The 27,966-nt window shown below is 32.9% G+C and overlaps 1 protein-coding gene across 2 annotated transcripts; it reads left to right on the forward strand.

Annotated features, from left to right (window-relative positions):
- Window positions 1-3,954: 3,954 nt before the first annotated feature.
- On the forward strand, window positions 3,955-27,953 carry LOC145306252 (uncharacterized). Of its 2 annotated transcripts, XM_080148317.1 has the most exons (28): window positions 3,955-4,245; window positions 4,731-4,786; window positions 5,272-5,322; window positions 6,527-6,617; window positions 7,595-7,665; window positions 8,456-8,562; window positions 9,199-9,278; window positions 10,178-10,262; window positions 10,415-10,432; window positions 11,474-11,540; window positions 13,471-13,496; window positions 13,663-13,736; window positions 14,044-14,064; window positions 14,462-14,601; window positions 15,214-15,298; window positions 15,750-15,856; window positions 16,392-16,437; window positions 16,644-16,723; window positions 20,636-20,742; window positions 21,138-21,180; window positions 21,448-21,496; window positions 21,927-21,997; window positions 22,964-23,048; window positions 24,239-24,315; window positions 24,402-24,440; window positions 24,874-24,908; window positions 25,362-25,441; window positions 26,268-27,953. In XM_080148317.1, exons 1-28 carry the CDS (start codon window positions 4,228-4,230, stop codon window positions 26,304-26,306), a joined length of 1,848 nt encoding a protein of 615 aa, XP_080004443.1. In that variant the 5' UTR covers window positions 3,955-4,227; the 3' UTR covers window positions 26,307-27,953. The 2 variants fall into 2 exon arrangements, with proteins under 2 accessions (XP_080004443.1, XP_080004444.1); XM_080148318.1 differs by lacking the exon at window positions 10,415-10,432.
- Window positions 27,954-27,966: the final 13 nt, after the last annotated feature.

The raw sequence follows: 27,966 nt of genomic DNA on the forward strand, positions 1-27,966 counted from the left end.
CGTTCTACAAAAGGGATAGAACAATTGGCGGTAAATTTATGTTCATTGAAAATATTAGTTGAAGTTATGACACTGCTAGTTTCAATCAACAAATCAAGATTTAATAAAGGTACCCAAAGTTTTACAGCCTTCAAAGGAGATAACGACGATAAATTAATGTACATCACTAATGTTGATAAACAAAATTAAGCATGTTTATAATAAACTTTGTGTACCAATGTAATTTATTGTCAAATGTCTTCTCCCCCCCCCCCCCAAAAAAAAAAAAAAAAAAAAAAAAAAAAAAAAAAAAAACAGTTGTTCTGAATTAAACGAAGATACAAACAAAATTAAAAGCATTAAATCATATCATTTAGAAAATATTCTAATTTCCAAGTGTTTTTCTTCATTCCTTTGATGGATAAATAGAAATATGATAATATTAATCATGGATTAATTTTGCAAAATTATCTAAATAAATATTTATACATAAATAAAACAGTTTAAATTTGCTTGTATAAATAACATAAATCTTTATATAAAAGTAACACAATCTTGTCTGTCTATACTGAAAGGTCTTTGGTAACCAGCGGCTACGCTTCTACAGGCAGTTGAATTTAATGGAAAATGTCGACCTTAGCTCATTTACAAGTTTAGTTTTTCTAGGGGCAATTTATCTTGGGGAGATGGTGGTACCCAAAATAGTTATAAACCTTTCCAGGACCTGTGAGAAGCTATATTATGTAAAGGAGAACCATATCGGCTTAGCTGCGAGAAACTTTGGTACAAACAGACAGACACAGATCCTGTTACTTGCTGATTGTAAAAACACTGAATTATATTCGAGCTAAGCTGTTATCAATAATGACATCCTTGTTTTCATTAGGTCAAACAATTATTTTATCAAATTTGCTTCTAGAAAATTTCACAAAAGTTTTGAAAGGGGAATTGGATTATGTGTGCTAACTTCCACAAAAAATAACTTTACTTATTTATCGCATCGTATTATAAATATTGTAAAAAGATTACCACGAATAATTAAAACGTTAAAATATAAGATTAAAACAAGATTTTTTTACTCGTATGGCCAAAATCCTGGGCTAACAAAACTGGTATTGAAAAATGCAACGTTTACACACACTAATAAGTTTTAGCGATTTCAATATGTAGTAAATTTTCATTGTATTTTTAAAGTGAGAAAAAATTCCTCCAATGGAAGCATCCAATAATGTTATTGCCAAACTTCTCGTGCTTCGTTAAAAGATGTGGATGTATTGTAAACGGAATTGAAGTGATACCTAATTGAATTGATCTACTGAAAGTATGTCACGTCGCATTATTGCATTTTCTTCACGGATACAGAGATACATAAGATTAATAAAAACCACGTACGTGGCTCAACACGTAGCACATCCGTAACTAAAGACGCTAAAATAGTTCCTACTATGTCAGATGTACGACATTGATAGTTAGAGTAGGGAAAATGCCTTAGCCTAAAGCAGGTGCAACTTATTACCATAGTTAGGACTTCTAAGACAAAGGTCGTGCAATCAAAGAGTTGGTTGTCTCTTGGGTGTTTAATTTAATACTCTGTTTGGACAGAAAAGAATTGACAGTCTCCTCTTAGTTATCCTTGGTTGTTGAACCTGAAGTTCAGATGTCAATGCCTATGAAAGAATAGGGTAAACTTTGGTTTATAAAAAAAAATAATGACAACAGCAAAGCTCAAATATGTGGATGTACCAACGGATAAAGTGAATAAAGAGCAGAAAAATCACGAAATCTTTTTGAATGAAAGATGTACTGGTCTTTTGTAACATGAACTACAGACCGACATTTTAAATACTTGATGCTCATTTGGAATCTTCACTCTAAATTTTGATCGGTATATCTTGTATGACAGCCATAAAATGCATGTTTTCCTTTCATAGACGGACGAACAATTTGTATTATAGAGTGGCATGGATACTTAAAAACATAGTATTTAGACAAAAGAGAAAAAATTTATCTTTCGATGACCATTCTCTATATCCCTGGATTTCATTAGTACAATAGATCAGCTAACATTTAATTTTCATCAAAATTATGTTTTGAAAATAAGTATATAAAACAAGCTTAAAAATGTGAGAAAATAATCCTATGAACCAGTGACGTCAAAGGGGGGGGGGGAGGGGGTTAATGGGCTAAGGGTGCTTAACCCCCAACCAAAATATTTTAGTAATACATTAAATTAGCCCCCACGCGAAAAAAAAGCTTGGACGCCCTAGCTAGGAACAAAAATCATCCTGGGTACGGCTCATCAAATTCAAGAAGCTTAGTATTGGTGCTGGGCAGGATTTTAGCTATAATTTGAATAGATATTTTCATTTGTTTAGAGAATCAAAAAAAGAATTTGGAATAAAAAACATATTTTTGAATAAATATTAGGGAGTTAGGAGTGCCCTGTATGGTTTGCTCCCCGCCAAGTTAGTGTCCTTTAATAAGTAGGAAGGGGGTTAGTGGTTTATTTATCAGTTCGTGGGATATTTAGTTTATTGTCCATCACTCAAAAACCTATATTTAATGAATATTTGTCTTTATTTGAACAAAAACAATGCTCGCATTCTACATGGTGCAAAAACATCGTTTGACCGGCTCAAACAGCGCTGCAAAAATAATGGATATAGAATATACATGGATATTATGACAGGAGAAAAATTGTATTTCATTTCGGTTGCTTTTTTCCCATATGATTCATTGGTCAGTTAGTTCATTTTGCAGGAGGGGAGGGGGAAATCTTTATTTTAGCCTGCTGCGTATTTCACTTTATTAAAAATATGAAAATCTGGTTTAAGATACAAGTAATAATATATCCATTGCTGCAAAAACGCTTTTCATAGAGAGAGAGAAAGAGAGGGATAGTGAGGGGGACGGGATAGACAGACACAAGAGAGAAAGAAAGAGAGAGATAGAATGTAAAAAGAAGAGAGAGCGAGAGAGAGAGAGAGAGAGATAGGGAGAGAGAGAGAGAGCGTAAACGAAAGAAAGATAATAAAGAAAATGAGAAAAAAAGAAAGCAATGTAAAATTTCTTGTAAAAACAACAAGAGTAGACACAAAAAAATTGTTAAAAATCTAAATTAAAAAATCTCCAAATGATATTAAAACTTTTAATTTTCAGTTATTCTTAAAAAACTGAAGTAAAAAATAAACAAAAAAGCCTGTATGTATACCTTAACCTTGATTAAAAAGCTTGGAGCTTTCACATAAAATGCCTGTTGAACACTAGTACACCCCCGCCCCCTTGAAAATTGAAAATAAGGGGGCGGTGCTGCGTTAGTTTTGTCATAAGCCAACACTCTAAGGGGCTACTTAATACCCAATATAACCTAACCTAAACAAAAAACGAAAAATTACCTCCCCCCTTTAAATTTTAATTTATTACAAAAATTATGGGGGAGGGTATAAGTGTTGAACAAGGTAATTTGTGTAATAGCGCCATAAGCTTTCCGTTCGACCTCTCAGTAAAACAGCACATTTTTTTAGCAACTTTTAGAAAATGTTAGGATATGTCAAAGTACAGCTGGAGCCAGACTAGAAACCGATTAATATCCGCTTTATTAATACAGCTTATCAGCCATACTGAAAACTCATGTATTGCATCGTATTGCAGACAATTTTCCACGAATATAAAAATAAAAGTCATAAAATCAATACCAATTTTGTCAAGCCAGGTCCTTCGACACCTTTTTTTTTATTTTAATCTGCAGAAAGATGTCTATAACACGATGCGATTACTAACTATTCAGTTAATAATTTGCATTTTTTTATTAATCAATAATGATCATTATTGAAACATAACGTTTAAGTTTAAAAACGTACAAAAATTGTGTTTACTATAAAAGAAATGGGAAAATTTGCTATGACAAATTATTATTTGCAATGTATCAACACCAAATCGCATCCTAGAAAAATGTCCTAAGCATTTAAAATACATAAGTATACATTATACAATATATCTATAGTATATATGGGATTTTGACGTTTGTTTGTTGTCTCTATGAGAATAAATATCTACCGCGTGTGTGAGATACGTCCACAATTAAATGTCCCACTTTTTGCATTTTTGCGTACGCCAAAATATTTTTGCACTTTTGTGTGAGCGAATTTTTGAGAGCGATAGAAATTCAAATGGTGATTTTTGAGTGATTTGTATTAGTTGGACTGTTACAGTGTTTTCGTGAAACGTTCGTTTGTTCAACCAGAAGAAATGGTTGTTCGAAAACAGGTATTATTTAGTTTTAAACAGGGAGGAGAGGGACATTGGACTGTAAATTAGTTTGTTACCACTTTATCTAAAATGTTCGCGCAAAAACTATGGTAATTTTTTTCAAACTAGAAGTGTCCAAATAATTCAAACATAATTTTAATCTACTGAAGAACGTAATTTTTTTCTTCGTCATTAGAGTTTTATATCAATTTATCGTCCAATGTATCATCCTTTATTATCCCTGGTAATAAATCAATATTTTTATTTTCATAATGGTCACATTGTTATCAGCGCAACTGCTGTAAATTTAATTTCAATTTTTCTTTCTTTTTCTGTTTTTTTAATTGCTCGGCCGTCGCAGGGGGGGGGGAGTCAGGAAAATAGTTTAAAACCACCTCAAGACATTGGTCGAACTTGAAATTTCCCAGATCTTTGGCTTTAGACAAAAAAAAACTTACTACTTACTACTATTATAGTAGGTATATTTGAATTGATTTATTTAGGTTGGAAAGTTAGAAAAGTTGTGCATAGATGCCAGTGTAAATCTAATATACCAAAGGTCAGGATTATAAAAAGTAGCGCAGCAACTTTATAAATAAGATTTGGTCCGAACGTCCGTACAAAGCTGGATAATGTGATGTGGTTAAGACTAATTTTTAAAAAATGCTAAATTTCTTTTGGTTAGTTGAACATACTTTTTATTCACCCCTCTTAATTTCCGGACGGGTGTAATTTTTGTTGCCACCTCCCTAACTACAATATCTGGTTGTATCAGTTAGACACCTGTCAAGGAGGGTGTAAAGTCGAGGGATGTATATTGTATACACCACCCATTAATTTTGCCATGGGAGTAATTACACCTCCCTCCCTTCTGCACGCCTTCAAATTCTACATGTCAAAACGTTTATCTAACAATAAGCCCCACACGGATGACACACATATTTCTTTATTAGTGACTAACAAAACTTCTTTTTTATTTTAATATCTGCGGTGAGCTGTCTATAATACGATGTAATAAATAACTATATTAACATTTTGTTTAAGGTGTAAATATTTAGCAGACGAAGTAATCAAAATTGGTTTAGAAATACCAAGGTAAAACAATTCTAATCAGTGATCTTAAGGGATAACGCTTTGAAAGGTAAATTTATATACAAAATCTCCGCGATTAAAAACTAAATAACCCCTTTTGTTTTTAACCTAACGAATTTCAGAATAATCTTTCAATGTCCCATCCCTGTATTTAATAAGATATGATTCTGAAATATATTGTTAACAATGATGACCACATCCATAAAAGCGAAGCTCTGAAACGGTATGACAGACAAACATTAACTTTTATAGAGTGTCAGAACTGAACTTACAAAATATAAATATAAAAGTTTTGACAAAATTATATGTATATTTGTTGCAAATTTCTTAAATACAGAATTCTGTTTAACGGCATACTGACATTTTTAGGACTTGATTATAGAGATGCTTCGCTTATAATATTGTACCTTATTGTATAAGGAACCAGTACTCCAAAAATGAGATCAATCGGATGATTATATGAAATGAAAATTGTTGTTGAAAAAGTTTTAAAAAATCAACATGTTTAAAATAAACGTACGGACATTCTGGTAACGATTTTAGAGTTGCTACTCTTTCTAAATCGTACCTAACTGCTACAGATATCATCATGCAAAGTTTAAAATCGATAGGACAATTCTAACATGCCTAAATTAACGAAAAAAACTATCCGTTACGTACGGACGGGCGGAGTGGCTCTAATTATGGAAAAGCTTCGCTTTTAAAATCCAATGACTATTAGCAATAACTAACTTCTCTCAGAGTGTCTAGTTAAGCACAGAATCTCCCGCCATATTTTAACAATCTTTAAAAATAGTTGAAAAGGAATTGTTTTTTGTTTATTGATTTTATATTTTCATGTCAAGTTAGGTACGTTTATATTAGGTAGCTTACCGTAGATTAAGGCCCCGCAGGATTCAGTGCTCGATTGGCACTTTGAGGAAAAGCACTATATATCCCTCTGTCTATAATAGATTGCCAAGTAAAAGCATTTTTTGAGAAGCATTCATTTTGTATTTTACTTTGTCCTTCGGTCTTTTAGACATTTTAAAAATAATTAACATTAAAAAAATACAAAAATACGTAAGAAAGGTTTCGTGATTATATTTTCCATTATATATTTCTATTTTTGAATCATAAAATGCTCGTTAAAAATCTTTGTCCGTATTACCATCCATGATTTTTGTGATTCGCTTCTTATGGATGTTGTCATCCTTTTTTTTTCCAGAGGTGATGAGTCTGACAGATTGTCTATAAGAAATGCGGGCATCGAGGTGTTTACAGATCTAGGAAATGGTCATATGCTCGATAAAGATAGGGTGAGATTCTTAAAATTTTCTTTTGTACAAAGTAGACCTCCGACTGTGGCGTAGCTCTTAGCGCATCCTCTAATTGTCGTGAAGGTCATAGGTTCGAATCTCGGCCCAACACAGCGTCATAAGCTAAGACGTTAAAGATGGTTCCCGCTGCTTCTAAGTCAGGTGCTTGATATAAAAAGTTATATAGAAGGGGGAGTGCTTTGGCCAAAAACAGTCGCAACTCATTACCATGCAAAGTTATGACTTCCAGACAATGGTCGGGCAATCAAAGAGTTGGTTGTTTAAAGGACGTGTGACCAAATAATTGTGGTCAGTAATTGAGCAAGATTTGGTTCAGAGATGCACCAAAAAAAGATCTCCTGGTATATCCCGTCCTCAAAGGCTATCTTCGATATCTATAATACAAAGTAGGATGATGTCTGTCTGTCCGTCTGTCCGTCTGACCGTCTGTCCGTCCGTCTGTCTGTCTGTCCCTTAAGATCTCGGTAACCACTGAACCGATCGGATTCTACTCTTCAGGGTATCTACCTATTGGTCCTGTGGTGGTTTTAAGCTATTTTCTTGGGGGGTGGGACACCCCCAACCCCCCCAAAAACCAAAAAATCCCCCCCCATTTTTTTTTTTTTTTTTTTTTTTTTTTTTTGAAGGAGATTTCCATGGTCCTTTATGGTCTCTCGCAATAATTTTTTTTTATCACCTCTTGGGCAAAGCCCCTAGAGGCTAGGGGCGAAGCCGCTAGTATTATACAAAGTATTAGGTTGACTGTCTATTCTTCTTTAGTAACCTCACAGGAAACCGTACCTTCAAACAAAATAGTTAAAAACCTTTCTTGAACCTTTATGTTTCAGTTAAAAGGATAGCAATATCGATTCAGCAGTCAGCGAGATCCTTCGCTACAAACACACGCACAAATAGACAGACGTTATGTTACTTTTATATATGGTTAGTTTAGATTGAATTATGATTTTTTAATTTAGGAAATTTCTAGTTATTCATCGGAAGAAATCCGCCAACTTATGGTGAACAAATTTGTTGAAGATATTAGAATGTAAATTATTTTTATTTAAGATTAATGAGTGTTTTCCCACAAAGCGCCTAGGATGCTGTACGTATTGGTGCAAAAAATGGGGACAATTTTTAAATTGATTTGACGGGGCAGTTTATTTACGTCACAAGTGAGGGGAAAGAAAAGGGAAGGAGGAAAGAAACCCCCGAGAAAAGAGATGGGGGTATGACGTCACACGCCAAAACAATTTGAAATTTGTCCCCATTTTTTGCACCAATACGTACAGCATCTTCAATACCTACCTAATTAACAACATAAAAAATTATCCCCTTATTTTCATTGTATTTTATACAGGGAGGGGGGGGGGGGTTAGTTCTTAGGGAAACCTCCAAATGCTACTTTGATTATATTTTGTAAAGCAAATCTTTTCTGAAGTTATAGTTAGTCTGTCTATCCGTAATGGAATAAATATCAAAATTGTATATTTTTTTCTAATAATCCTTTCTAATATTATAAACTTTTTAAGGATGTCTTATCAATTTTATGAGCAATGCTACTCCATTATTCACTTTGTTTTTTAGTCAGTCCGTCCGTAACGCTATTGGAGAAATGTGATTATCTCAGCTGCTATTTAAGATCCAGAGCATCTAGTGTGTTATTCACTTTTCCGTCGTTCTGTCAGTCAAACAAAATACAAAAATTAAAACTATGTGAGAAAGGTTTCGTTATTTTTTCTGCAATATTTTTCTATTCCTGACTTGGACAAATACTCCATCCATGATTTTCGTGCTTCGCTAATTATGGATGTTGTCATCCTTGTTTTCATTTTTAGTTATCTTTGGAGCTATATACCCTTCTACCTGTATGATGAAATGGTCTCTGCTATTCTCAATGGGGTTAATCAAACAGTCGAAGAAATGAAGAAAAATTGGAAATTAGGTGAGAAATTTAATTTAAAAACTTAGGCTTTTAAGTTGCTAAGTAAAATTTTAACATGTTTCCAATGGACTTAAAGACTTTTTAATCGTATTATATATATTATGTAAAGGAGTAAATTGTTGTGTCTGTAGCTTAAGATTCGTTGACTGAAACTTCACTCCTTCGAATACGTAGCTCCTAGAAGCTAAACGCGCATCCACTTGTAAATAAAATAAATTGGCAAATTGAACCTAGCTGTATCAGGAATATTCTGGCAAAGTTTTAAATCCAAAAGACAACTCAAACATTATTTAATTTTCAGTGCTATTCTTTACGGATAGGAGAACCTAATACATAATAATAAAAATCCGGAATTTCTAGTAAATGTTAACTTATAAGGATAGCGGACTTAGTTTAAGAGTATCTACTATCTACAAACAAAAAAACATAGTGCTTCCCCTCAAAGGGCTTTGCAAACACAACCCCCCCCCCTTCCTCATTATCTAAAAATCTATATTATGGGAGTGAGGGGGGTTGTGGCATTTGAGCCTCCCCCCCCCCCTTTGTGGAATATTTAAGAAATAAAGGGGAGGGGGTGGGATGTCTGTGATCGTATAGTCACTTTGAGGGAAACCGCCAATATAAATACTTATTTAGGTACGAACATGCCTATATTTACACAGAAAGTGTATGCAATAGTAAAAGTAACAGAAGCCATCCAGCATAAACGATTACAGGTTATACTAATATTAGTAGTAGTAAAGCTCCTCTAGAAGTGTCTGTCCCTGTTAATTTTGTATATATGCTCAGTTCTCTGTTGAGGTACTTTAACTTAATCTTTTTCCCCTCTCTCCCACAAAAAGATAGTCTTAGAAACCAACACAAACTTGTAAGTCATTTTAACACTTCTGCCGAAAAATTCCCTCCCCCCCCCCCCTACAAAAAAAGGACCAAAACATTTTTTTTCCTCCCCCTTTCTCTCTTTCTCTGTATATCTTTTAATATCTTTCTTTCTTTCACTCTCATTTTTTCATCTCTTTTCCCATTTATCTCTTCATCTCCCACTTTTTATCTTTTATTGTTATTGCAGATAGACGGACAAATATGAATTGTAGTAAAACTTTGCTTTATTTTTTTGGAGCAGCTTACAGAGTCTAACAAAGGAAAGAAAACACTAGTTTTAAAATTTGGCCATTCTATGCATATTGACGTCATATTCTCTTCTAATAAAACGTCAATTGGGATAGTTCGGCCAGGCATTTGTCCACTTTTTTTTGTAGACACAATAGATGCTTTTTATAGTGCCTATAAAAATGACGTCATACTGGCCTACCATTGATTATTTAGTGTTTGTAGTGGCCTCTCATTGGTCATTTAGTCTCTGCAGTTGCCTATCATTTGTAGTTTGTATTTTATGACGTCATTTTTACAGGCACTGTAAGGAGCTTTGAACTATAGGAACCGAGTAATAGTGTCTAACTTTTTATCTTTGTGACGTAACAAAAATCCATTTCTTTTTAGAGGTTTCCTTTCCCACCTCCCCTCTCATCCTTCGATTTTTGTTACGTCACAAAGATAAAAAGTTTGATACTATTACTAGGTTCAACTATAGGCTGCTTAATTTTTTATATTCTAGAAATTAAAAGTTGATACAATGCCAAAGATGATAAGAACAAATGTTATCAGAAATCTAAACAAATTTCCAAAACTAAGAGTTCTAGGTAAAATTTTGTAGATTTTTTTATATTTAATTGTGAAATTTAGTAAAATATACAAAAAGTATTTAAATATCTAAAAAGTAGGAAGATTTGAAGAAATTAGTTACTTAAATAGTCCTTATTTAAAGAGTAATTAATTATTATTTTATATTTAGAATTAGAAAATATATTAGGTAAGACATTAAAGATAGAATTGATTCTAGCAAGTATTATTAGTTAGTATTGTGACTTAGTATTAGTATTATACAGGGAGGGAGGAGACATTGGACCGTAATTTACAAAGTTGAAACTGGATAAAACGATAATAAATTCACTTTTCATTATTGGGGTTGTACATCAAATTTTTAGTCCATTGTCTTATCCCTTGGAGCCCTAGAATCATATAAATATGTACTGAGACACGAAAATAGCTAATAGTCTAATAATATCTAGAATAATCTTGCTTTTAGGCTAACTAAATGTAAAGGCGATCGTATAATAACCCCCATAAAAAAGTAACGGGATGTCTATCTGTATCGAAGTTTATAGCTAACTGCCGTACTGATATGGTTCTCCTTTACAGTGAAGCTTCATATAGGTGCTGTGAGAATTTAGAGCTAATTTTGGATAGGTTACTACCACTCTCCCAAGAGAAATCAACCCCAGTAAATAATGACACAGTTTCATTCACTTTTTCTTTCTTTTAAAAATTTAAAAAGAGGGAGATCGATTCCTCCCCCCCCCCCCTTAACATCGAGTTCACCTAGAGGACTATAGGGAAGTAGCCGATATTGTTAAATAAACTAGGACTTTGAAGTATTTTATAGTTGTGTTGTCATTAGTTAGATATATTGATAAAATTGATATTTTTTCATATATAGTCCATTAATCACTTTTAGATAAATTTTGTTGTGTGTGGGCTTATTTAAAAAGAATTTTTAGAGTGCTCACAAATATTACCAATTACTACACCCCCCCCCCCCTTTCCTCAATTTAATATTTAAAAAATTGTTTTTAGTCACGAGAATCGTTAAAGTACCTTTCCTACCTAGTCCAGCAAAAACTGAAGCTCCTTCTTAAAAACTCTTCCAAACAATGAGCACTCTAATTATTTTCTATTATAAGCTTATTAGTAAATTAAGAACTCTAATTATTCTCTATTAGACGCTAAGTAGTAAATTAAGCACTCTAATTATTCTATATTTGTAGCTTAGTAGTAAATTAACCTTTAATAGATTTTGGATCTGTCACTGGAGACGCGACAGTTAGGATGCAGAGGCAGGGAGAGTTCATCATGTACAGGTATACTTTCAGACAGACAGTCAGACAGATAGACAGACAGATAGACAGTTAGGATGCAGAGGCAGGGGGAGTTCATCATGCGCAGGTATACTTACAGATACAGACAGATAGACAGACAGATAGACAGACAGATAGACAGACAGATAGACAGACAGATAGACAGACAGATAGACAGACAGATAGACAGACAGATAGACAGACAGATAGACAGACAGATAGACAGACAGATAGACAGACAGATAGACAGACAGATAGACAGACAGATAGACAGACAGATAGACAGACAGATAGACAGACAGATAGACAGACAGATAGACAGACAGATAGACAGACAGATAGACAGACAGATAGACAGACAGATAGACAGACAGATAGACAGACAGATAGACAGACAGATAGACAGACAGATAGACAGACAGATAGACAGACAGATAGACAGACAGATAGACAGACAGATAGACAGACAGATAGACAGACAGATAGACAGACAGATAGACAGACAGATAGACAGACAGATAGACAGACAGATAGACAGACAGATAGACAGACAGATAGACAGACAGATAGACAGACAGATAGACAGACAGATAGACAGACAGATAGACAGACAGATAGACAGACAGATAGACAGACAGATAGACAGACAGATAGACAGACAGATAGACAGACAGATAGACAGACAGATAGACAGACAGATAGACAGACAGATAGACAGACAGATAGACAGACAGATAGACAGACAGATAGACAGACAGATAGACAGACAGATAGACAGACAGATAGACAGACAGATAGACAGACAGATAGACAGACAGATAGACAGACAGATAGACAGACAGATAGACAGACAGATAGACAGACAGATAGACAGACAGATAGACAGACAGATAGACAGACAGATAGACAGACAGATAGACAGACAGATAGACAGACAGATAGACAGACAGATAGACAGACAGATAGACAGACAGATAGACAGACAGATAGACAGAGAGGTAGACAGACGGATAGACATAAAGATAGGATGCAGAGGCAGGGGGATTTCATCATGTACAGGTATACTTACAGACAGACAGACAGACAGACATACAAATCTTCAGATAGGATGGAGAAACAAGAGGAGTTCAACCTGTAAAGATATATTTACAGACCGACAAACGTACAGACAGACAGGCAGACTGACAGACAGACAAACAGATAAAGTGTGGGATATTTATACAGACAGACAAAATGCATGAACTGACAAATTACAAAAAAATACTTCATTTGAAATGAAATATGGACATATCAAATTAAATGCTACCCTAAAGTCAAACAGACAATAATTATGAAGAAAAACAAGAATTTAGTTCAAATACAAATTAAAACATATTATAAAATGTATGTAATTATTTCAAATTTTAGGTATTAGTACAGAGAATCCTCTACTTGATTATATCACAAGGATTTCACTTTATTATTAAATAATTTTTTACTTACTTTCCGATACTTTGTCAGTTATAATATAGGAGTATAATATGCATTTTAAAAAATTTGAACCAGTTTTGTTAGTCCTTGCCTCCGGCCTATATTTTTTTTATTTTAATATCGGCGGAAAGCTATCTATGATACGATGCAATAATAGTTATTTATTGCATCGTAGTATAAACAGCTTTTCGCGGATATTAAAATAAAAAATATAGGCCACAGACAAGGACTAACAAAACAGTTTTTTTTAAAATGCATATTATAATAGGGTTTTAATCTTAAGATTGTACATTTTTATGATTCGGAGAAAGCTTGATATAATACGATGCTATACATAATTTTTCAGTATGGCTGAGAACCAGTTCTAATCCACCGGATATAAACAGTTTTCGTAGCGATAGGAAATAACCATTACACGTAAATTTTATCAAAAGACTCATAATAAAGTGAAATATCATTTTAGTGCTATTCGAAAAATGCCAAATCTAGGTTTGTGATTTATCATACAAGGATGACAACATCCATAAGTAGCGAAACAAAAAAGCATTGATGGACAAACGGACAAAGTAAGTAATAGATTAGCCGGACAGTTGTCATAAAAGAAAGATATGTGTTTTATGAGTAATTTTAAATTACTATTATTTTACTTATTTAGTTGTGTTCTCGCTGAAGTATAATTGCAATGAAGATATTCTCAACGCCCTAATGACCTCAAAAAACACTTTAAAGGTAAAATTTCCAAAATCTTTTTTAAATTTAAGAAAGACGGAAAATCATTATTGGCTTTAGATTTACAGGCTTACTAATTCCCTTTTAAGGGATAAGACAATAGGGGATAAATCGATGTAAATCCTCGATTATGATAAACAAAATTAATGCATTCTGCAGATTAAACTTATTGGTTTAAATGTTTGAACACTATGAATCAATCTTTTTAAAATTAATTTTTGTAACCCAATCTTTTTAGCCAACGAATAAAACTTTGGGTATTGGTATAATATAAGTCATCAAAATTAAATAACTTTTTTTGTTTTAGGTGCTTGATGTAGAATACTCTAGGAAAGATAAATATTTATATTAGGTTTTGAATTTATTCTTTTTTATAAGGCGTAGGCTGCTGTCCGAGAGAAAATGGACCTGCAGTTTCAATACTAAGTAGCAGTGTCTGTTAATGTAAGATCTTTCTAGGGATTCTTGAGGGAGGAGAGGGGAAATGGGATGAGGGGTAAGCTGACACTCAAATTTCAAAGTTATTGTTAAAGAAGTATTTGAAAAATGTTTTTTTTGGGTAGGTAATTTTTATAGGAGAAATTTGTCTTGGGTGGCTTAACTTAACCTTTCCCCAAACTATTTTTAAACCTTATCTAATCAAGATCCTTTGATACCCACACACACAGACTTTTATATAAGAATGTATATTAAGCTCCATGTTTATTAATATTATCTTTCTGAGCAGATTAATAACGGATGATTGTGTACCTAAGATCCTGGAGTTTACAAATATTGAAGAATTGAGTATGAGCAAGACTAAACTGTCAGCCGAGGCACAAGCAAATGTCATATTGGGGCTGCCTAATCTTAAAGTATTGCCAAGGTAAAAGAGAGTAGTTTTTTTACATAATTCTGTAAAGTTGAAGTCAAATGTTCTTATGAAGTCAAAGTATTCTTAATTATAAGCAAATGTATATATATGAAATGGTCCAAAATTAAGAACAGTTTGACTTAGTAAGAGCATTTGACTACAACCCAACTTTATGGAATTACACGAAAAAAGGTCCCTCTTGCTTTTGAAAAAAAAAACACTAATGGAACCATATGTACATAAAAGCGAAGCTTTACAAATTAGAAGATCAAAGCATTTAATATTCAAAATTATTCCGAAAATAGCTATCCTCAAAATAATAGAATATGTACGTTTATTGTTGATCCTTGCATTTTAAGACTTGATTATATTGATACTTCGCTCTCTAAAATGTTTCTTACTGTTACAGGAATCATTTGAAACTGATAGGAAAATTCTAACAATCATAAAATATAGGCTATTCGTTATTGATATACGGACAAACATAGAAGATAAACTTATCTTTAAAAAGACCATAATAATAACTTGGACACCTACCATTAATGTTACAGAAATCACTATGCTATGATATCGAGAGGAAAATTCTTACATTATTCCCTATTATTTATCAATCATATTTTTTAGAGGAGATTTTCTTTGTGAAGCATTAGAGTGGATAGCATGGGAGCAAATGAATGAAGTCAAAACTTATCATAGGCTAAATATTAAAGTAAGTCTAATATATCATTAGAATTAATTATTGAGTTAATACAACTATACAACGCACGGTTACTCCCCTACAGGCCGCTGGTTATTTCTTATGCAACTGGTTTTCACATATCATAATTGTTTTTTTGTCTGAGTTAAAAAGAATTTTGATAGTTCAACTATCAAAATTGAATTACCCGCCATTATAAGGGATTTTAGTGTCTTTTGATAAAAGAATAACTAGATCTTTAATTCATTTTTTAACATATATTTGGTCTGTTATTCCAGTATTTCCAATTTTTGTGAATATTGGTATTAAAAATGAAAGGCCTTAAATGGGAATTTAGTAACTATAGTTGAATATTTTATGTTACTTTGAGTTTGTTGATATTCTTTTTTTATATTTTTGTGCTTTACTACTAGTACTCATAGATTTTGTAATAATACTGTCTAAACATTTTTTTTATTCCTAGAATTTCTGGTCCTCTGAAGTATACTATTTTCACACGCTGGATCAGATGACACTGGTATCAGAAATGTGTCCCCATATCTCACACATGCTTTTTATGTTTCAAGACAGGTATAGTTGAAGTTTATTGGTGAATATTTCTTACAGTATGGCTTCGAAACCGATTAAAATCCGCCGGATTAGAACCGGTTCTCATCGATACTAAAAAAAATATTTATAGCATCGTATTACAGACAAATGTCCACGAATAATAAAACAAAAATCATAAAATTATTACCAGTTTTATTATCATTTGCCTTCGGACCCCCTTAGGCTAGCAAAACTAGTTATTCATCTTAATATCCGCGGAAAGCTGTCTATAGTACGATGCGATAAATAAATATTCCAATAATTGATTTCCACTAAATGATTTTGTAACTAAATATAAACGAGATGCAACACTTTATATAATAATAATTCCTATGGTTTTTTTCAAGCTTTCTTTCAAGGGGGTTTAATTTATTGGTTTTAAATGTTTAAGGGGGTATTATAATGTATTGTTTCTAATTTTGTTTGGGTTAAAATGAGGGGTTTCAAAGTGTGATGAAGTAAAAGCCCCTTAAGTAAAACGTCTATAAGTGATACTATAACTCTTTTAAAACTTTAGATTTACCTGCCCCTTAGATGTTCTGAGCAAGTTTAATTACCTCCAGGTATAATATAAAGATAGATTTGTTGTTTTATGACTTGTCCAAGGCTTTTGATTGTGTGCTAAAATTTTTTCAAAATTTTTAAAAAGTTGCATTAATTGGGATTCATTTAAAAGAAAGCAATATGTACGTCATGGGGTGGTCTTTATTTATTTATTTTGGGTGGGGAGATTTGTCAACCTTCCTTTAAAAAATCCGTATTTTTTTAGGACCTAGAATTATGGGGAGGAGACTTTTACCTAGATGAGTTTGAAATTGTTCTTCAGGCTGTTGGTAAAACTTTAAAAAGGTAAATCAATGCATACTCGTTTATGAGTCACTTGCGACTTTCTTGAGGGGGTATAAGTTGACCCTCCACTTTCAGTTTCAGTTTTAAAACGAACATTTTTGTTGGGGATGATTTATTCTAGGATTTATTTATTTTAGGAGAGTAGGTATATCCTCCCCAACATAGGCGTCCAAGGGGGGGGGGTAATGGGCCATTTGGCACCCCCAAACGATTTTGGGGGTGCCGTAGGCACCCCCAAAATTTTTTGAACAATACCCCCCCCAAAAAAAAATTACCCCTACCTTGGGGGTGCCGTAGGCACCCCCAACGATTTTGGGGGGTATATTTACCCCCCCCAAACCATTTTAGGGGGGGGAAATTACCCCCCCAAAAATACATGTTCTTTAAAAAAAATTTTGGGGGGGGGTATTTACCCCCCCCCAAATGGAATGTTCTTAAAAAAAAAATTTTACTGAAAATTTTTTTTTGGGGGGGGGAGGGAGTAATCCCCGCCCCCCCCCCCCTAAACCATCACGGGGATCTATGATGTAATTGTAAAGCACTGAAGATTCCATAAAATAGATACCTAACTAAATTAAATATTTCATTAAATACTGAAAAAGAATTTCTATAGGCGATTTCTTTTGGGAGGATGTCAGGGTGTCTCAAAACTAGTTATAAAACTTACCAGGACCTATAAGACGCTTCACTTTAAAGTATAATCATATTGGTTCATTGGTTAGTGAGTTAATTATTGTATTTTTATGTTCTAAAGAATGAGATACTACTATATATTTGAATAGTAGTGGCGCCCTTAGCATCTAAGAACTCGTGTTTTCTAAAGGGTGAAAAGGGAGGAGAAAAATAGCCTAAAACCACTCAAAGGATTGACCTTTAATAGTGTGGAACCATCATGGGATCTATGTGAAGCTTTCCTAAAAAGGAGAACTCAGTATTAAAAGTAATGAAATCTGAAGCTATAGTCAAATAAACCTTACTTACTACTTTATGTTATAGGATAGTACTTATTAACTTAATAGATTAGGTAGGTGCTTTTTTTACATAATTGAATTACCCCCCCCCAAAAAATTTTACCCCCGGGGTAAATTAGTTTGGGGGGGTAATTACCCCCCCCCCCCCAACAGATTTTGGGGGAGTATTTACCCCCCCCCAACAGACTTTAGGGGGGGTAATTACCCCCCCCAATCAAATTTTACCCCCGGGGTAAAAATTTTGGGGGGGGGTAAAAAAAAATTTCGGCGCGCTTCGCGCGCCATTTTACCCCCCCCAAACACGATTTACCCCCTCCCCTAAAATTTTTTACCCCCCCCCAAAAAAAAAGCTTGGACGCCCCTGCTCCCCAAATCATTAATATCAACCTATATGAGAGGAGAGAGGATCCTTTGCTAAGATAAATGGAAACGGACCATTATATTTTTAAAGTATTGTTAAAATTGAAAAACTAGAAATTTATCACAAACGCAATTGCTAAAAAGAATTTGATATTTGGGCAGTTCCCTCAAAGTGCTATGTCGAGAACTCCCCCTCCTCCTTCTTTAGAAAATAAAGTTGCGTTTTTGTGTTTTAAATATTTTGGGACCAGTTATGTTAGGTTATATTTGGTTCAGGGTAGCCCCGCAGGTACAGATCCTTTAAGGCATAAAAAATAAACTACTATTTATCATTAATTCATTTTAAATTTAAGAGTGGAAGATTGGTGTGTTTGCTCGCTAAACACTTTAGGGAAATCACCAAATCTAGCACGCTGGACACATTTGGACACTTGCATGTCAAACAATTCTGTCACACATTACATTCTTTTTGTCCCATCAAATTGCACATTTTTAAGGGATGCAAGGATATATAACTGATAGACAGAGATGCCCAAGAGTTGGATGGCTAGTGTTAGCCCCCTCAAACTTTGAAATCCCCTATTTTACCCCCTTCAAATCTTAAGATATACACCAGAATAACCCCCACAAACCTTTTTGATTCATTATACCCCTATCAAAAAAGCTTGAATGACCTTGTTATAATTAAAATTTAAATGATTTCTTTTATAAACATTTATATAATTAATGATTATAATTGATATTTGGTAGATAAAAATACGAATAAATCGGTCTGTAAAAATTCCTTCTCAAGGAATGAAGTAACTAAAAAAGATTAATCTATTTTTCATTTATTGTTCTATTTATCTCTGGTATTTTCTATGATTGTTGCCTTAATTACATTATATCAAAGTGATTGTATTAAAAGTGTATAAACAAAGACAACGTTTTAATGTCTTGGTGGAGAAATATATGGACGGAAAGACGTACAGTTAAACCCCAGTTACAAAGTTGTTACAACCCTTTAAAAGGCAAAATATCTATAATACAAAGTAGAACGATGTCTGTCTGTCCGTCTGTCCGTCTGACCGTCTGTCCGTCTGTCTGTCTGTCCCTTAAGATCTCGGTAACCACTGAACCGATCGGATTCTACTCTTCAGGGTATCTACCTATTGGTCCTGTGGTGGTTTTAAGCTATTTTCTCGGGGGGTGGGACACCCCCAACCCCCCCAAAAACCAAAAAATCCCCCCCCATTTTTTTTTTTTTTTTTTTTTTTGAAGGAGATTTCCATGGTCCTTTACGATTTTCGCAATAATTTTTTTTATCACCTCTTGGGGCAAAGCCCCTAGAGGCTAGGGGCGAAGCCGCTAGTATTTTATAAAGAAAGCTTTAAAAATATAATAGAGTTAAGAAAAACAGGGCTAAATCTTTGTGGGCTATCGCCAAAAAGGCTTAACTACTTTTTGACCCTCTAGTTAATAAGAGAAACATTCAAGTTAAATAAAAATTAATGATTATATCCCGAACTAAGTAACTTTTTTTGAACAAGAAGTTTGCTAGTTGTACTTAAATACTTTATTTGTCATCATACTTTAATCATAAGCATCGGGGGTGTACACCAATTCATCGTCTATTGCCTAACTTATGCCATATGCCTGACATAGGATTATTTTACGCGCTCGACTATTGATCAACATACGTGATCAATAACCTTGATTCAAAAAGTTCATTCAATTCTTGAAATAATCTGCACATTTGATGATAAGAAATCCGCGTAAAAATAGAAATTGCAGATTGGAAAACATATGACGTACATCAAATTGACCGGGAACGTTTTTTGCTATATGAGTTCGGTTTAGTAGCGAAGCTACTTTTGAAGTAATTGCATTGTATATCCTTTTTTTTATTTTAAGGGAAGGGAAAGTTATGCACTTGGGGAGGGGGGGGGGAGGACTATAAATATTTATGAATAATCTACACTTCTATAAATGCCAAAGAACCACCTAACATTAAAGACAAACACAAAGCTTTTTATAGTGCCTATAAAAATGACGTCATACTGGCCTACCATTGGCCAATCCAAATGTAAACTGGCCTGCCATTGGTAATTTGGCCTTTGTACTGGGTTATCATTGGTCATTTGTATTGTACGACGTCATTTTTTATAGGCAGGTTCCAATAACAGTGTTTTTAGTGTTTTTAGTAGAATCCTTACTTGACCAGGGGCGTCCAAGCCTTTTTTTTTGGGGGGGGGTAAATTTTTTTTAAGGGGGGGGGAAATGAAAAAAAAATTGGGGGTGCCTACGGCAGCCCCAAATTCGTTTGGGGGGGGGGGGTAGCCCCCACTTTACACCCCCCCCCCTTGGACGTCTCTATGCTTGACCTTATTTGAACTTACGCTATTCTTAATCTATTTGCTTGTCTACTAAGATCTATTCTTAATCTATTTGCTTGTCTACTAAGATCTTTCATGTCGCTAAAGAAAGAAAGTTCTCTATATTTCCAAGAAAAGGTCTAGCCTATTTTAGATTTGAGTATAGCGAAGGGTTATCCACCTCCCTCTACCTTCGAATATAAAGTAACATAAACTAAAATATTAAGGTTGGATCTGCATCATTTTGATGGAATGGACCTAAAAAGTTTGAGCCTTATCTCCCTGTACTGTGCTAATCTTCAATATCTTGGCTTCAGCGGCTGTGGATTTAAAGGTATGATAGCGGGACAGACTTATAAAAATGCTATGCTCCCGTATTTAATTGAAATGATTTATGTAATTTTGATTTCAGTATTATAAATTTGTTATAATACTAAATAGCTAAGCTGCATTTGACTGAAGAGAGTAAAATGATCACCGAAATATTTTTTAAATAAATCTATCAAATCTATCAAATTTAATAATTTTTATGTAAATAACACTTTTTCCCCACCAATTTATTTTAACAAAAAAACAGCCAATTTACGCAATTGTCTCAATTATATTATAGTAAAACAGCTTTAAAATACACAATATACAATGAGATTAGAAAGTGTATTTTTCAATTTTTTACAACCAATCTGAATTGAAACAATAAAACTGCCATTATTATTTTTGTATTGTGTTTAGAATCGCCAACAAGTACCGATGAATTTGAAGCATTTGATAGAAGGTAAAACAAAATACATTAAGTTAATGTTAAGTTTGTTCAAAGTTTTTCAGACATTTTTCTCTTTTATGATCTCAAAGTAAAACCTATTTAAATTGACATAAGAAATTAATATTTTGTGTGTGAGTAAACCTAAACCTTTAACCTACACTATGTGTTAAAACTTTCTGTTAATAATTCTAGTACCCTAAATTGCAGGATACGTGGATAGGTTAATAAAAGATAAATTTTAGTTTATGAATATTGTTAATTGTAAATTAAATGTTTTAGGACTGAAAAAGATATAATAAATAGTATGGAACTTTTTCTGGAACTTAAGGTAATTTTTCTGCAAATCTTCTCTAAAATTCACTTTCTCTATTTGTCCATAGCTATTTTTTTTTTGGGGGGGGGGGTTGTAAATATTTGAAATGATCCCTTGGTCTGTCGATCATGATTCAAAGGACAAAAGGAGGGAATTGGTTCCTTTTACCTGGGGTAATTTCTCTTGGGAAGGTGGAGATACCTGTACCCCCAAAATAATTTGAAATCTTTCCCTGAACCTATGATAAGCTTTACTGTAAAAGAGAATCTGTGCAGCGGTTAACGAGGTCTTCAGCTACAAACAGATACACAGACAGACACATAGACAATCATTTTGATACTTTTATACATATATAGTTTATACGAACACAGATTGTCAGAAAGACAATCAGTTGTACATCCTACTCCTTTAGCATATGGACCTAAAATTTGATATTGATTTTTAGACAATTTCCATGAGATCACCATGTCCTGCCAATATACTTTTAGTCCTACTACAAAAGGCTATAAATATCAGGTAAAACTTTTAGAAATCAGCAGTTTTTCCTCTAGATATCTCTAAATATTTATTCTGAAGACATCTAAAAAATGCTACACAAAATATCCCCTTCTGTAGATTACAATTAGTGATTGAAACGTATGAACACAAAACTTAGTAGCCTAATCAATCAAAATTCAATCATAGACCCTAAAGTTGTTAAGAAAACGAATAAAAAAATGTTACTATAAAACTTTGGGGACTAAAATACACAAAATCACCCCTTCTGTAGATTAGAATTAGTGGTTTAAACGAGTGGACACTACTCCAACCAACCAATAAAAATTAAATAAAAGTTTTTAAAGTTGTTAAGCAAACAAAGTTTGGGGACTAGTGTAATAAACAGCCCATTAACTTCTTCCTCCTGTCTCTAAGTGCATATAAGAGAGAAAGAGGGGAAGGTCACCCCACCACTACAAATCAACGTTTGATACCAAAAAATAAAAAAAAACAAGAAGTTTATCTCCTGAATAATCCTTATACTAAAGTAACATGATGTTTGTCTGTTTGTTTGTGTGTGTGTGTGTCTGTGTATCTGTACCGAAGGATTTCGCTAACCGCTGAACCGATCGGGTTCTCCTTAACAGGGTAACTTCTCATAAGTCCCGTGAAGGTTTATAACTATTTTCTTGGGGGGTGGGACACCCCCAACCCCCCCCCCCCCAAAAAAAAATGAAAAATACCCCCCAAAAATTTTTTTTTTACATTTTTTAACTAAAATTAAAAATGATGGGGGGGCACCGGCACCCCCCCCCCAAAAAAAAAAAAAATTTCCACCCCCTAAAATATTTTTTTACTTTTTCTTTTAAAATCTAAAATAAGAAATTGGGTTATCAATTACGCTAGAGGCCTCAAGGGCGTAGCCGCTAGTAAAACATAAAGAAAAAGACAAACAAACCTATAAAATAACTTTTGGTCGGATTTTATAATTATTCTTATTTTTAGAAAAGTATCTTTTGGTTTTGATTGTGCCTTAACAGATGAGCTAATGGACAAAGTATTAATTGAAAATAGATTTCAATATTTGGAGGTAAAATTATAATTTCTTTTCTCGTATTCATTTGAATCCGGTGGATAGGAACCGGTTCTCATGAATACGAAAAAACTATGTCTAGCATCGTATTATATCCAGTTTTCTACGAATATAGAAATGTACAATCATAAGATTAAAACTTGTTTTTTTAGCCGGTGCCTCCGGCACCTCGGGGCTAAAAAAACTAGTTTTAATCTTATAAATGTACACTCTATATCCGCGGAAAGCCGTGTATAATACGATACGAGAAATAACTATTCTCGTATTCATTCGAATCCGGTGGATAGGAACCGGTTCTCATCCATACGAAAAAACTATCTCTAGCATCGTATTATATCCAGTTTTCTACGAATATAGAAATGTACAATCATAAAATTAAAACCAGTTTTTTTAGCCGGTGCCTCCGGCACCTCGGGGCTAAAAAAACTAGTTTTAATCTTATAAATGTACACTCTATATCCTCGGAGAGCCGTTTATAATACGATACGAGAAATAACTATTCTCGTATTCATTCGAATCCGGTGGATAGGAACCGGTTCTCATCCATACGAAAAAACTATGTCTAGCATCGTATTATATCCAGTTTTCTACGAATATAGAAATGTACAATCATAAGATTAAAACCAGTTTTTTTAGCCGGTGCCTCCGGCACCTCGGGGCTAAAAGACTAGTTTTAATCTTATAATTGTACATTCTATATCCGCTGAAAGCCGTTTATAATACGATACGAGAAATAACTATTCCAGTATGGCTATTAATATCCGCTGAATTAGAACAGGTTCTCAACCTTACTAAAAACCTTGAATAGCATCGTATTACAGACAATTTCACACGGATATTAGAATAACAATCATAAAATTGCCCGGAGCTAACAAAACTGGTTAATCTTGTAATTTTTTATTTTATTATCAGCGGAAAGCTGTCTTAAATACGATGCGATAAATAACTATTCACGGAACAAGAAACCAGCTATTCAACAAACAATCAAGTAAAGTTGCAAGATTTTGTATGTCTGTTATTATCTTGCTAACCACTTAACCGATTTAGTTCTCCATTTTTGGGAAGCTGCACATAGGTCACAGGATGGTTTTAAGCTACTTGTTGTATAATCTTAATACTTGGGATGGTTTAAGGCAATTATCTTGAATACAGAGTTTTAAAAGATTTTTTTCTAACAATTTTTGTAGGAATTTGAAGTGAACAAAACAAATGAGCTGAGCATGAAAACTGTTAGTTCTCTTTTGGTTAATTGTGATAATTTAAGGTAAACTTTTTCTATTGTTGTCATATCTCCCTTTTTCTGAGTTTTTCAAAAGTGATAATTGATAAATATAATATTCTATTTTTTAGGTGTCTCATGGATTTATCCTGTTGGACTAGAATTACAGAGTAAGTTTTGTGGTTTCCCTCAAAGTGTTTAGTTAAGCACATAACCCCCCCCCCCCTGATTATTCTGAAATAGATTTAAAATTAGGGGAATATTTTCGTTTGTTTTGGTTTTACTTTTAAAATGGTTAGGGACCACTTTGTGGGTTAGACTTATAGAAAAAAACTAGACCTTCTTCCTATTTATCAATTTATCTAGAAATAGGGGGGGGGTCTTTGCTCGCTATGAACTTTGTAGAAAAGTTTTTTTTTTATTTACACCATTCTAAACGTCATTTTGGTAAGAATATAATGTCATTTGATTGAGGGAAAACAGATGGGAGGAAGGGTTGAATAAAATTCAAAAATATTTCATAAAAGAGTTCATATTCAAAATGAAAACAAATCACTAAAATTTAATAGATTAAAAAATATCTTTAAATGATGTATTTTCTAGGGAAGATTTTGAAGAACTTAAACTTCACATGAAAGGTAACAAAAACTAATATAAATTAAAAATTATTTTTTTGTTGTTCCTAAGCAAACTAAAACCAAAAAATAACCCTACTCTTTAAACACTAAATTAAAAAATTATTTTGCTAAATGTTAAAACTTCTAAAAAGCTCTTGTATTAAAATTGTAAAAATATTTTATTATTTATTTTGGCCATAGTTTAATTTAATTGCAAAAGTGTGTATAAAATAAGCAGGCAGCCACGCGTCAGCCGCAACGGTGCCTCAAATCTATACCCGTTTGGATGCTTAAATTTTTTGTTGAAAAGATGGATTATCATATTTTGGTCAAGTTTAGACTTTAAGTTAATTTTTAAAATTGTAAAATGTTTATTTTCCTGAGTCGTATTTAGCTGAAGTACTGCTCCTGAGCCCTGAAAAAAAGTCTTAAAAAGTAAAATCAGAAACCAAAGGATATAACTCTGATTTTTAGTGAATAACATAGAGATGAAATTGGAAGAGGAACTGGAAAGAGAAATAAGTTTGTATGAAATATGCCAGTCACAACTTAAAGTAAGTATTTACAAGAGTAATTATAAAGAGAAATAAGTCTGTATGAAATATGCCAGTCACAACTTAAAGTAAGTATATACAAGAGTAATTATAAAGAGAAATAAGTCTGTATGAAATATGCCAGTCACAACTTAAAGTAAATATGTACAAGAGTAATTATAAAGAGAAATAAGTCTGTATGAAATATGCCAGTCACAACTTAAAGTAAGTATATACAAGAGTAATTATAAAGAGAAATAAGTCTGTATAAAATATGCCAGTCACAACTTAAAGTAAGTATATACAAGAGTAATTATAAAGAGAAATAAGTCTGTATGAAATATGCCAGTCACAACTTAAAGTAAGTATATACAAGAGTAATTATAAAGAGAAATAAGTCTGTATGAAATATGCCAGTCACAACTTAAAGTAAGTATATACAAGAGTAATTATAAAGAGAAATAAGTCTGTATAAAATATGCCAGTCACAACTTAAAGTAAGTATATACAAGAGTAATTATAAAGAGAAATAAGTCTGTATGAAATATGCCAGTCACAACTTAAAGTAAGTATATACAAGAGTAATTATAAAGAGAAATAAGTCTGTATGAAATATGCCAGTCACAACTTAAAGTAAGTATATTCAAGAGTAATTATAAAGAGAAATAAGTGTGTATGAAATATGTCAGTCTCAACTAAAAGTAAGTAAATACAAGACGAATTATAAAGAGAAATAAGTTTTTTGTAAAAATGAATGCTTTGCTAATAAACTCATTAAAATTACCGTAACCATAAAAATTATTTAAATATATTCAAACTTGAAAATGTCAAATAACTGTTTTTTTAGGAAAGATACCAGCCCGTTGCATGGTTTGATGGAGATTAAAGTTATTTTGTTCAAAATTTATCTTATATATATTAAACATAATATAATGATTGTATCTAACCAGGGATAAGGGATGGGAAACGTAGGAAAATATTATTTCAGGCCTATTTCAAGCCTAGGCCTATTTCTAGCCTAATAAACCAGTTTTGGGATGGCGCAGTGGTTCGTATAAAACGCTAATGAAAAAGCTGTGTGTGTGTGTGTAGATAAAGTATAGAATCAAATTCAGGTAGCTAGTTTAAAGTAAAAAACATAACTTTTTATAAACCTATATATTAATGGCTTTTGTTAAAATAAAGTTTTTTCTCTCCCAAAATTTTTTTATCTTTTACTTTGGTAATTTGAACTGTCAGAAAGCTATCGTTGGGTTTCCTTCAGACAGATTTTAGTTTGTATTATTTGCATTTTTATTAATGAGTAAAAATTTTATTTGAAAATTTCATTGCTAATTAAAATTCAAAATAAATAAATAATATGCACTTGGGTAACATTCTATCAAGTTCTTTGGATACTATTATGTAATGATAGATTTGTACTGTGTTGTATTGTACATATATGAGGGTTAAGGTGGTGTATCAATTCCGTATTAAATTTTTAAAATTCAAAATACAACATCTAATTTATAAACTACCAAATGAAAATTTGTAGCTACCTTCTTTCCAAAAAATAATCCCGTTATTTTTGTTTTTTCTATATGGCCCTTTTTTAATGTTTAACTCTAAGCAGATTTAATAATTAAGTTAATGTGATCTAACACCATTTATATTTATTTTTTAGTAGCTGACGAAATCATTATTTCCGCCAATTGGTGATTGGTTGTTAAAAACAGGCCAATTCTTTTTGGTTTAGAGCGATAGCTACTTGGGAGTGTCCGCCAGTTTGATAGGAATTTGTAATAGTTGCAATATCCCTTTAGAATCTAGGCCGGGACCTAATTAATGGCCAGGTTTCCTATCCCTTATCCCTGTATCTAACATTTTCTAGATTTATAAAAAGAAAAGTATCCAATCTGCAGATTATAGTAAAATGTTGTTAAAAATTTATCTTCCCTGAAGACTAAAAACTTTAGCAAGCAAACGGCCAAACGGATGATTGCAGGTGCTTAAACCAAATAAACGAGGTGGTATAATATACCATCAGCCGTTTGGCCGATAGCAGCCCATAAACATTTGTTTGGAAAATAGCAGCAAAATTTATTATTTTCATCTGCATGTATCAAAAACAAGGATTACAGTACCAAAAGTAGCGATGCACTGAAAATAAAGGATGAACAAACGGACAAAGTGAGTTATAGAGCATATATTCAAAGGTCATAAAAAGGAAAATATAAAAAAAAATTAAAAAATCACGAAACCATTTTACATGAACAATTATCTATGTCTTTTATAGCTTGACAAACATACTGACGAACCAAGTACAACTGGATTCTTTTTGGTAAAGGGTATCTTCACATTTATTCGCAGATTATTTCGAAATGACGGAAAATAGACACACAGACAAAATTAATTATTGGGTAGCTTCGAAGCTAAAAAGATTTGTAGTAAGTTTACTTTTGCTGATAAATTTAATTGAAATGTGATAAAAGGATCATGTGTTATTTTATGATCATGATTTGATTATATTAAATAAATTATTATAGTGTTTACATTTGTTTGGTTCG

Source organism: Acartia tonsa, chromosome 14, assembly GCF_053477335.1.
Source record: "Acartia tonsa isolate MP-2025a chromosome 14, ASM5347733v1, whole genome shotgun sequence".
In the NCBI taxonomy this organism is placed as follows: Eukaryota; Metazoa; Arthropoda; class Copepoda; order Calanoida; family Acartiidae; genus Acartia; species Acartia tonsa.

Coding starts and splice junctions, on each gene's coding strand:
- LOC145306252 (XM_080148317.1), top strand. Junction 21,181..21,447: donor TTTGAAGCATTTGATAGAAG/GTAAAACAAAAT, acceptor TAAATGTTTTAG/GACTGAAAAAGATATAATAA. Junction 23,049..24,238: donor ATAGATTTCAATATTTGGAG/GTAAAATTATAA, acceptor CAATTTTTGTAG/GAATTTGAAGTGAACAAAAC.